Genomic DNA, 12,222 nt, shown 5'->3' with positions numbered 1-12,222 from the left:
TAATTGGGTGAAGGAGTGTATACCCCAAGGGTTGGGAATCTTGGAGGATCTTAGAAGTTTTTCACAACTGAAAATATTATGACTTTCATAAAAAGGGACAGAAATCTACAGCTTTCAAAGAAAAGCATGTGAGATTTAAAATCTTCTCTAATTTTTGTGGAGCTGGGGCAGAACTATTTCATTAAAAGGGAATTCTATTTTAAGCATAAAATTAGAAGACGACTGTTTTATTCAAGTAACAACTTGGGGGGAATACAAAGTGAACTCTTCTAAATTAAAGTAGGAAAAAAGCTAAAAGTAATCCCTGATCATGACCTAATTAGCACTTTGCATTCTTTTAAGGAGAGGGCAAGTACAGCAGATATTTATTCAGAGTAGTAACCTATAATCTGCGTGAAATCCAATTTATCATATCTATTACACCTTCATTAACTTTGATTATTCAGTGTTTAGAAGGGTGTATTTATGGCATGATTTTTCCAAAGATGTTATCAATAAAAACATAGTGATAATATGAATAAATTTGTGACTTTGTCTTCTGCAATCTTGAAGACCGAAAGATATACACCTTGAAGAATATATAGAGCAGTATGAATTGTTAATGATCAGAGTTGGGATATTCATTTCCTTAGTAACAAAACTCTAAGCTGGGGACTTCCCTGGTGGTCCAGTGATTAAGACTCTGCGCTCCCAATGCAATGGGACTGGGTTTGATCCCTGGTCAGGGAACTAGATCCCGCATGCCACAACTAAAGATCCCACACGTGGCAACGAAGATTCCATGTGCCGCAACTAAGACCTGGCACAGCCTAATGAATAAATAAATATTTAAAAAAAAAAACAAAAAAAACAAAAAAAAAACCCTCTAAGCTGATGACTTCTATATATGTGAGTTCAAAGATGACTTGAGTTAGCAGAAGACATCATGGACCCCCTATTCCACATGGATCTTCCTTTTCCTATAAAGACCTCCCTTGAAGGCAGTAACTTTGGCTCACTCCACAGTCAACTACATGCCCTTTATCATTTTTGCTATAAGCTCCAAATCTTCCCTTTTCAGGATTATTTTTCTGCTTTCTTGTAGTTACATTTTACCATTATACAAATGTAGATACATGTGATTATTATAAAAATGCCAATTTACAGACAGGTTATGTTCCCATAAATCTTCACAGAGAGAGTTTTCTGGTGTTTAAGATATACTATCTGATTTAAAAAGAAATTATTGGTTAGTTTCCCAGGCCAACCTACAAGTCTACTGAACTCCTAATATAAACTGTCAAAGATGCTAAATGCACTGAATTCCTGGGAGATGGTGCAGAAAATTTGCTTCTCTTTTCCTAGCCTGGCTCCCACCCCTGGAGGAAAGTTCTTATAGAACTAAAGTGCCAAACTCTCCTTCCACCAGTGAAAATTGTCATTCCCTTTGAGTGGCTGAACTCAGTCATTTGTTACAGAAAAGCAACCTTTTGTGCTGACCTAATATGCTCTGATATTCCTGTGACTATTTTAGAATGACCATTTAGTACTAAAAGTGATAAGAACAAGAGCTACTATTTAGTAAGTGCTGACTTCGTAGGATGTGTTGATTTTATCCTTTAAATGCTCTTGTCAGTAGAATGATTTATCTTCATTTTACAGGTGAACAACTTGCTCAATTCATGCAGCCAGAAGCAGAGGCAGAACCTAGCTCTGGCCACTGTGACTCAGAAGCCCTTTTTTTCTGTAGTATGATATTTTCTTTTGAGAGTGATTTTTTTCCCTTTTACAGAACAGACTTCCTATTAATCCAAATGAATAATGTGTGGAACATCAAGAAGCATAAAAGGCAGGTGAAGAGTTTTATGAAGTGAAAGCAAGGGTTGGTTTACTGACCAGAGGGACCACCCACGTCCATTGTGGTCAAGTCTTGAATTTGTTTTTGCCTTCACTTCTTCTTCCTTTCTACTGGCTTTAAATTCTTGTGAACTCTCAAGAAGTAAGTATTCCCTTATCCCTCTCCAGACAGTAGCAGAGGTCATCTAGAAGGGAGGAGGAAGGAAAGAGGGCTGTGAAAGCAGGCATGTACGAGGAGAATTAATTACCATATTTGGGCTTGTCTGTAAACTTTGGAGGCTTTTATTTAATTTGACACTTTTTCCATGCTGCCATATGTTCCCTATAAGTTTTATTTCTTGAGATATTATGTGTACACCTATCTTCTTGCCCCAAAGTGCAGAAGATCTTGAAGACAGTGAGTAAGTCATATACAGCATTGAGGCATTTCTCAAGAAGTGTTCCCAGGTAGTGGGGTAAAGGGAGGTTTCCCATATTTAAATAGGTTTGGAAAAAAATGGGTTAAAGAAAGTTAAATAGGATTCTCACTTCTAGAAGTCTTAGAGCCTTTAATGGTTTTAAAAGGGAGTAAAGGGGCTTCCCTGGTGGCGCAGTGGTTGAGAGTCCACCTGCCAATGCAGGGGACACGGGTTCGTGCCCCGGTCCGGGAAGATCCCATATGCCACAGAGCGGCTGGGCCCGTGAGCCATGGCCGCTGAGCCTGCGCGTCCGGAGCCTGTGCTCCGCAACGGGAGAGGCCACAGCAGTGAGAGGCCCGCGTACCGCAAAAAAAAAAAAAAAAAAAAAAAAAAAAAAAAAAAAGGGAGTAAAGGTGAGGCAGCATTTCTGCTTTGGCTTTGCATATATCCTGTTAACTGATACAACCCCAGTACCAAATACATTATCTGACTCTTGGTAAATACTTGAATACTATTTAATGAATTGGACTGAAATAAAAGTTTTCCAAATGTGCTCATTAAAAATCACCCTATCTAGTGGTATCTCATGGGAGTCTGATGTTCCACAGAACACAGTTTTGAAAACATGGCTCTAGATGTATTTACACCAGTGTGCTGCTCCATGGAATGCTTTATTGTCAGGAGGTTAAAAAAAAAAAGAAGAAGAAACAAAGAAAACTTCTGATTTTCCTTCTATATTTAACTTCCAGATATGAGTGGAGTGAGGGTTGGGACAAAGAGAGAAGGGCAAAATTGAATAAAATACCACTGTGAGTCTAGACGAAAGAACATCTTCTGTAGAAAATAATGAAGAGTTTCAGGCTGAGCTGAATTCAGGGGACTCAGAAAAAGAAAATGAGAATGCCAGAAAAGACAAGACTCAACTTCTTCACATATCTAGGGAAATGCCTTCATCCTGGTCCCAGGGGTGGAAATTAGGCACACTGGCAAAAAGGGAGCATAACTGAGAATTTTGAGCTGGAAGAAGAAAACGTGACCTAAAGGGGATTGAGAATACCTCTCCTGGATTCCGCATGGATGTACTTCTTCCTCTTGGAGGGATATTCCCACCCCTGACAATTCCTGACGGGAACACAATTACTCATTCTTTATCACATCTGACCTGCTGGGCTGGATTTACTCCAAATCCTGGCAGCTCTGTCTTTCCTCTAGCATCTACCCAGCCCTAGTGAGTTAAATTAATTTCAGATTCTTATCCCTTCTAGGTTTCCCTGTCCTGGTTCAGTAAGGAGGCATTCTCTAGCTTTATTCTAAGAAATGACTGGCATTTAATTCTCTCACCTTCATATATAAGCAAAATAGGGAGTTTTATTGTGCTAGTTTAGCACAAAGTCTTTCATTTTATTTTATTTTATATTTTATTTTTTTTTTTGGCTGTGTTGAGTCTTAATTGCAGCATGTGGGCTCCTTTTTGCAGCATGTGGGATCTTTTCGTTGCGGCACAGGCTCTTTGTTGTGGCACACGGGCTTCTCTCTAGTTGTAGCATGTGGGTTTTCTTTCTTTAGTTGTGGCGTATGGGCTCCAGAGTGCATGGGCTTTGTAGTTTGCGGCATGTGGGCTCTCTCGTTAAGGCGCACGAGTTCAGTAGTTGTGGCACGCGGGCTTATTTGCCCCCGCGGCATGTGGGATCTTAGTTCCCTGACCAAGGATGGAACCCACGTCCCCTGCATTGGAAGGCGGATTCTTTACCACTGGAACACCAGGGAGGTCCCACATAGTCTTTCTTAAATGATGTTGAACTTAGATTTTGCGTTAGAGGTAGAGCATAGTCACATGTTAGTTTAAATTAATGCAGCATGATTGAACTCACTTCTACAGGGGGTGGTATAGTATTAAGGATAAGAGCCCAATCTCTTGAGCTGAACTACCAGAGTTCAAATCCTAGCCCTGCCACTTGCTAGCTCTGTAATAGGTGGCAACGTATTTGTCCCTTTTTTGTTTTAGTTCCCCCATTTGTAAAATGGAGATGAAATTAATACCTACTTCACAGGATTTCCATGAAAATTAAGTGCATTAATTCATGTGAAATGACCAGCACATTGTAAATGCTATATAAATATGAGCTATTATCAATATTTTTGTTCTTCTTAATATTACACACTTGTTAGAAATTTGCCATGCTGAGAAAGTTGGCATTTCACCCTGAGAATATTCATGGTAGGTAATTTTTATACCAGTAGCATTTTGGAATTTAGGATCATCTTGGAGTGGCCCTGCAAGAGAAAGCTTAGATAGGTAGTATATTAGGAAATCCCCCAAATATTTTAAATGCAATGTTAATCAACAAAAATGTGTCCTTGGGTGGCCCTGAGTGACACAATGAAATAGAAATCCTGTTTTACAAGTACACTATTAGTAAGGGAAAAAGAGATTCAGTAACAAAACAGAAATTTATTACAGATGTTCTAGTTTACTAGAAAAGGTAGACAGCACCAGATGTTATGGAGTTGTGTGATGTGTGTGTTTGGTTTAGTCTAGCATGTTTTTGACGCAAAGTGCAGTCCCACCTATTAAGGTTTGTAAAATATGTCTCAGGTTAGAGGTTAAGGTCTAGGCTAGGAGTCTATGCATGTGTGCAAAATGAGTTGTTTGTATACAAATGCCTGGATCAGAGCCTTATATACCATAAATATGTCCTAGCAAACTACTGAGAATTACTCATATATTGCAATATTTCTTATTCCTCCTTTGTCCTTTAATTTGTCCTTTTATGTATCCATTCAACTATTCATCCATCTGTCCATTTACTCAACTATTTTTCTTTTCCACAACGTTTCATTGAGTCTTTATTATGTTTTAAGGAATCATGCAGGGCTTAGGGAGGCAAGGATGAATAAAATATGGTTTCTACCCTCATGTAACTCATGATACAACATATAATGCTTTTGTCTCAATCTGTGCCATATGGATGATAATAATTAAGTATTGTAAACTTCTTTTCTATAAATATTTAAAATATCACAAATAATGAATTTCCATTAAGGTAATAAAAATGAGAGTTAAAGATTATGAAATAATAGAAAATATATATATTGGTCTCTGCCCCCAGTTCCTTCTAAAACCTTTGTAATTTCCCAAGTGATGAAGAGCACTTGGAACATCTTTTGTTCTAATATTTGGTCTTTGGCCCCAGTTCCTGAGATAGAGGTCTTAAAGCCCTTGGAGTTTCCTGGGTGACAGCAGTGTCTTTTATTCCAGTTAGATACTCTTGATGGGCTCCTAGATGGCTTCAAGATGGGGGCTAGTCTTTCTGGGGGCCAGAAAGACGAAGCCATGATTAGAAGCTTGGAACTTTAAGCTCCACCACCCGCTTCTATCCTCTGGGAAGAGAAGGGGGCTGGAGATCGAGTTAATAATCATTCATACCTATGTGATGAAGCCTCCACAAAAATCCCAGTCGTATATGATGAAAGAGCTTCTGGGTTGGTGTACACATCTACGTGCTGGGAGGAGGGAGCATCTCAACTCTTTGAGGACAGAATCTCCTGCATTGGGGACCCTTCTAGACCTCACCATATATATTGTCTCATCTGGCTGTTTATACATATCCTTTAATAACCTTTGTAATAAACTGGTAATCTAGTAGGTAAACTGGTTTCCTGAGTTCTGTGGTCACTCTAGCAAATTACTCAAATCAGACGAGGGGATTGTAGGAAGCTCCATTTTATAGCCCACCAGTCAGGAACACAGGTAACAACTGGGACTTGGGATTGATATCTGAAGTGGCAGCACGGGCAGCCTTATGGGACTGAGCCCTTAACCTGTGGGGCCTGCACTAACTCTGGTTAGTGTCATAATTGAATTGAATTGTAAGATTCCCAGCTGGTGTTGGAGAATTGCTTGGGGGAAAACCCTACCCAGCTGATGTCAGAAGTATTGTGTGTGGTAATAGTGTGATAGTAAAGAAAAACACAGTTTTTCCAATACAAAGATTTTTTTTTAATTCCTTTACGTTTTTACCTGCCTGGACAAACCTTCTCTAGGCCTATTTGTATTGCAGATCTGCCCTACCTTTTAGAGTCAAAGGACTTTGGCTTCAGTCCATGCTTATAACTCTTTAACATGTATCTTGAGAAGTTAATGAAACCTCTCTGAATTTCAGTTTTCTCACCTGTAAGATGGTGATAATAAATACTACCCAAGGATGTGAGGTAGTGAAATGAGTATATGAAAGACTCTAGCACATATCAAATTCCTACTCTGGGTCAGGAGTTTTCATAGGAGCTATCTGATGTATTTGTTGCCACAGCTTGGTGAGGTGTGTCTTATCACCATTCACTAATAAGGAACTGAGGATCAGAGAGGAAAATCAACACAGGTTCCAAAGCTAAGGGGAGGCCTTATCTTTCTGACTTCGAATCTATCAGTACCATTCGTAACCAGGCCACTCTGATCATGAATGTGAAAGCCTTTAGTAGTACGCTGTTGAGTTGTTGCTTATATTATTTTTGTATCCGTAGTGGGTCAATTTCCTGTCGTTGCCCAGATGTTTCAGAGGCACAGTTATGAATGTATTGGGGGTAAGATGGTGTGTATAGCTTGGGTTTAAAGCTCAATAACTCTATAATCTGGGGCTGCTTTCTTTTTTTGTAAAATGGAATAATAATAGCTAACTTATATGAGGATTGTAAATAAATGAGATAATATATGGAAAATGATGAATATTTTGTAAATAGGTAATAAATGGTAGATGCTATTACAGTAATTACAAATAAACTACCACCTACTATAGATTCATATATGCTTACCTGAACATAAATTTCTATTATCTTGGTTTCCAAGTATTTTGTATACATATTTGCCAGCCTCCCTATTTTATCTACAAATACATTATTCTTTGTATGACAGACAATTGGAAAGAAGAAAAGCAAAAGAAAGAAGAGGATGCTATAAACTAGCCTTTAAATTTCAATGATTTTAATACATATATAGATAAAGCTTTACTGCATAACTAACATTATGAATCTCTTACTCAAATTTTAAATTAAAATGGAAAAATTGATTTTTTTCTCTTGAAAAAAACAGGATATCCTAATAGTTAAGCTTAGGCTTGAGTTCTAGACTGCCTCAAATCCCAGCTTCCACTCATTAGCCTGTGATGTAGGGCTAGTTACTTTTTCATCTATAAAATGGAGATAATAATAGTACCTAATCATAGAATTGTTGTGAGAATTAAATGAGGTAATATAATATGCATATGTGGCACCCAGCAAGCACTATGAGTTTGCGAAAAACTAACAAAACAGTAACATTTAATTGATAATTTACACAAAGTTTAGTGATCAGTAAGTAACATGGAGGTTTTACCTTGTTATTTTGGCTTTAACTCTGAAGATATAGTTTTTGAGTATATTAGAGAATGACCTTAGCAAATTAACAAGTTGATTTAAATGAGTATTCAAAACGAAATTAAAATGTACAACATGAGTGCTTGAGAAGCATTTTCTCTAAATGAGGATAATGACAAGGAGAAATCTAATTTTTGCATTTATTAAGCAATGCTGAAAATAATGGCAATAGGAAGAGAGAGATGCCCGTCATCTGGGAACAGGACAGCAATCTCAGATGAAGAAGTCATTTGATATTTTATCTTTTATAAGAGAAATAATTGAGATTTTCAGTGAATATATCACCCAACTAATCAATTTATAGGAAAGAGTAGGCGTATGGATATTGCTAAAGGCAAATACAAATGGATATTCACAGCAAAGTTGGAACACTAAATACTATCTCTGAAAGGTAGAGAGAAGGGTCAAAAACCCATAGAAAAGAGATCCAAGTTTCAACAGACCAGAAACAGCAAAGATGAATCAAGTACATTTTGACACAGCTTCCACACTGAGTTTCTTGTTAGTGGAGAGGTAAGGATGGCCAACACGACTATAGAATGTACTGTAAAATTAGTGTAGGTGAGACATAGGGTGTCATAGTAATTATTAAGCATTTGCTTTGCCTCAATCCTTAAGACTGCCTGGCCATCTCCTGCAAATCCTCCAAATCCTGGATTAATGTTCCATTAGTTTATCTTAAAGAAACCATAAACATTCAGTGTTTCTCACTGTCCCCTTTCTTTGTCATGGATGTCCTGAACAATTGCACTGACCCCTAATATTACTCCTATAATTTACTTCCCTTAAGCTGGAAACATTCCTCTAAACACATAAATATGCATTAGAAAAGAAGACTTTTGGTGTCCATAATAATGAGACTTGATTTTTTAAAAGAATAATTTGGGGAATGTGAAATACGAAAGGTTGGAACTACTGGTCTATAATATCATGATTTCCATAGACATGGAATATGCATTTTCAAATTCAATGAATTTTAATAAGCAAAACACTAACTCTAGATATTTACATTTGTTTATTCATTAATTTGTTCAACAAATATGTGGAGTGCCAATTATGTGTGAAGCACTGTAGACCCTGCATAAGGATGTCAGAGACCCTCTGGCAATTACTATTTGCTTACTAAAGGACTGATCCAAATGTGCATTTTATTAGTGGGGAAGGAAGCCCAGTGAAGTTCACTAATTTAGAGGCTGACCTAGTGTCAAGTTCTCATCTCTGAAAGGCCCCAGATGGAATCCTTGCCACCTAGAGAGGCTGCAAGAATCCAGGAAGACTGGATTTAAGGAGTTGTGGGTTGCAGTGCTCTGATCTTGACATCACAGCTCTGTCGATACAGAGAAGCCCCTTAAGATCTGTTTCTCTTAGATTCATCACTTTAAAATGGTAGTTGGTAACTGTTCTGCTGATCTTACAGGGGTGTCCTGACTATTAAATGAAATAAAATGTGTAAAAATGTTTTGAAAATGGCATACATCTAAGCAATCTTGAAATATTATTGTCATTGATGTTTAAAATCACTATTTTAATTGTATCAAAGGTTATACCAAGAAGTCTTATTTTTTTCCTCTCCTTTGCATGTGGCAAACCTTTGAAAAAAAACTTGAAATAATTTATAGTTTTCTTTTCTCTTTAATATTTAACATGAAAAATTTTAGAGAGTAAACAGTTTCCCTAATCAGGATCTCGTCTCCTTTCTCCCCCCAAGAAGTCCTGAAATATCTATGAAGGCAGGTGTCTTGGCAGATTTTGACCTCCCAATCTGCATTAGTTCCCATTGACTGACTATAAGGTATGAGGAAAAGGAGCTGAAGGAAAGTATTACAGAAGCTAAGTTTAGTCAGATTACTGAAAGGAGGCTTTTCTTAAAACAAATTAACACCTTTCTCCCCCATCCCCCTCCAAAATCAGAAGCAGTCAAAACAACAATGTAATATAGTTTTTCATTAACTTCCTCTAAAATCCCAACTATTGAACTTGGTAACATGAAATAATGTTAATAATGAATTTTAATACAAAAATATTGATTTTAACTACAGAGATTAATTAATCCAGCTGCTATAATAATTCCACAAACTTCATAACATCCAATGTAGGCAGTCCTCCGACATTCCGGGGATCTAGCCACTGACAGACTGTAGAACAAACAAGCCATTACTAAACAAAACTGAACTTACCGATTCATCATCTGTGGGAGGAAGAATATGATCTTAGAGGTCTGCGTGCACTCACCTTGACTTTCTAATCAACAATATGACATCTCTAGATATATTAGAGGTCTATGGCTGGAAGACATAAGGAAACAAATTACAAGTACTTGAAATAAAACTAGTTTGACAAGTCTGAACAGAGAAGCCTCAACCCATAGAATAGCTCCAGAGACAGCATAGTCCCAACAAGAAAGCAATATTTCTTTTTTTGGTATTGACTAATTTTGTTAAAGGAGAAGGAACTGGTTTCAGGGATTTGAATGAGAAATACTTTAAGAATGCACTAGGATTAAGAGTTTAAAGAAGATTATTGGCAGGTATACAAATATCTTAAAGAAACCTTCACATAAAAAGCTCTCAATAAAAACAATTAGATATTCTTAAAACCGAGATTCATAATATGACTCGGGAAATACTCCTTAAATTTTTGTTGAACAACAGCTATCTCCATGTATCAGGGGTATAGTGAGTTTATTAATACATAATCATTTTACTTTTTAAAAATACCTATTTCTCAGAGTATATACAAATAAATTCATATCAAACCAGATTTTTCCCCTAAATGTCTTAATGTAATAAGTGTAATTTAATTTATATAATATATATTTATACATATATATATCTATATTTATATACATATATGTGTGTATGTGTGTGTACACACACACACACACACACAGAGGGGGAGAGAGGGAGAGAGAGATTTATTATAATGAAGAAAATAAAAAGAGAAGATAAGGGAAACATAATATTTTCAATTAGACAACATGAATACCAGCTCTTTGTGAATATTAAAACATTAGAAATGAGGCTGAAACTCTGTTTGACCATGTCCTTATCATGATTTATTTCCTTCTCCTCAGAAGCAACCATTGTTATTAGGGTCCATCTTTTCATGGAACATACTAAGCATTTACGGGCACAGACACATACACACATATATTCGAGAAAAATATATATGAATGTTAATTAAACAATGTCATGATGCAAACACCCTTGGGCAACCCGCTCTTTCTTTACTTAATATTTAGAAGATCTTTCTGTGTTTGGAGACACAGATCTACCTACCTTATTCTTTTTAACAGCTACATGAAATATGAATATACTTAGTGTTTAGCCTTGATTATAATCTTACAACCCAGTGATACCCATTTAAAGGGAAACACTACTTTAAATAAAGGTTTTCAGCAGTCATTGCTTCTAACACTTAAGGAAATTGCTTCTAACACTATTGAAATAATCTTAGTACCACATAGTGCTTTAAGTGCATAGACTCTAGAATCAGAATGCCAGGGTTCAAATCTTAGCAGTTTCCATGTCTGTAAAATAGGAATAATGCTAGTGAGTACCTTGTAGGGTTTTTTGAAATGTAAATATGTTAATAAATGTAAAATGCTTAGAATAGTGCTTTGTGCAATCACAGCACCACAGAAATATTAAGCATTATTATTATTAGGCCTGTAGTTTATATGCATATATTTTCTTACTATTTAAGAGAGAAACACTTAATGGAGCATATTCTATTGAACTATACAAGGAGTACACATAGTTTCATTCATCCCTTTCTTTTCTTTTCCTTTCTTTCCCTTCCTTCTTTTCCCTCCTTTGTTCTTGACAGAGTGCTTCACTTCAGTGAAATGGGGCCTGACTTAAAATGGAATTCTGACACTCCGAAAGTTATGTGGACCTGGACAGGCTACTTAGATCTTTTGAGCATCAGTTTCCTTCTATATGAAATGAGCTGATACCATTTATGTGCAATACTTTCATGAGAATTAAACAACATAATGTGTGTGGAACTGCCTAGCACGATATCTGGTAATAAATCACAGCTTCCATTGTTGGTGGAAGAAGGCCTGGTAGACAGAGCCCAGACTTGGAGGGAGATACACCTGACTAAATCCTGGCTCCCCACATAGCTGCTGCTTAGCTCTTCTGCATCTTAGCTTCCCTGTCTGTACATGACATTAATAACAGCTTTCCAGGCTATTGTAGGAATGAATGTAACAGTACATGTAATATGTCACCCACACTAACTGGCATATATAAGAACTGAACAGAGAAGTGTACTGAGATCAAAAGATGACTACCCTGAATGTCAGCATGGCAGAACATGGCAAGAAGTTTGCTTCGAACTTTTCTATAGGCCCTGACGTCATCTGGCTTCTTAGGTTTCTGGGTCTTTGTTTACAGGAGGGTAGAGGACTAACTGGTTGAATATGAAATACTGAAATATGAATACTAAAAACTATTATAATGCATAAGGATTATATCATGAGACAATAGCAATACACCTTTCTTGAGTGAGATGTAAGATATTTCTCTGAATGATATTTTTTTTCAACTGATATTTTTGTCCTCTCTCTGCT

General features: G+C 36.8%; 1 protein-coding gene across 6 annotated transcripts in view; it reads right to left on the bottom strand.

Moving 5' to 3' along the window:
- Positions 1-9,982, bottom strand: part of TMPRSS11A (transmembrane serine protease 11A) — a 54,395-nt gene extending 44,413 nt beyond the window's left edge. Inside the window, exons 1-2 of one of the 6 annotated variants that reach the window (XM_033425556.2) lie at positions 9,821-9,980; positions 1,876-2,021 (exon numbers count right to left, since the gene is read on the bottom strand). In XM_033425556.2, coding sequence (XP_033281447.2) covers positions 1,876-1,897 — 22 coding nt within the window. In that variant the 5' untranslated portion in view covers positions 1,898-2,021; positions 9,821-9,980. Of the gene's footprint in view, positions 1-1,875; positions 2,022-9,820 lie in introns of those variants that run through there. The other 5 variants (XM_033425553.2, XM_033425558.2, XM_049709514.1 and 2 more) reach the window with 5 other exon arrangements.
- Positions 9,983-12,222: the final 2,240 nt, after the last annotated feature.

Source organism: Orcinus orca, chromosome 4 (genome assembly GCF_937001465.1).
Source record: "Orcinus orca chromosome 4, mOrcOrc1.1, whole genome shotgun sequence".
In the NCBI taxonomy this organism is placed as follows: domain Eukaryota; kingdom Metazoa; phylum Chordata; class Mammalia; order Artiodactyla; family Delphinidae; genus Orcinus; species Orcinus orca.
Note: the sequence above shows the minus strand (reverse complement) of the source record. Positions and strands in the feature narration are given on the sequence as shown.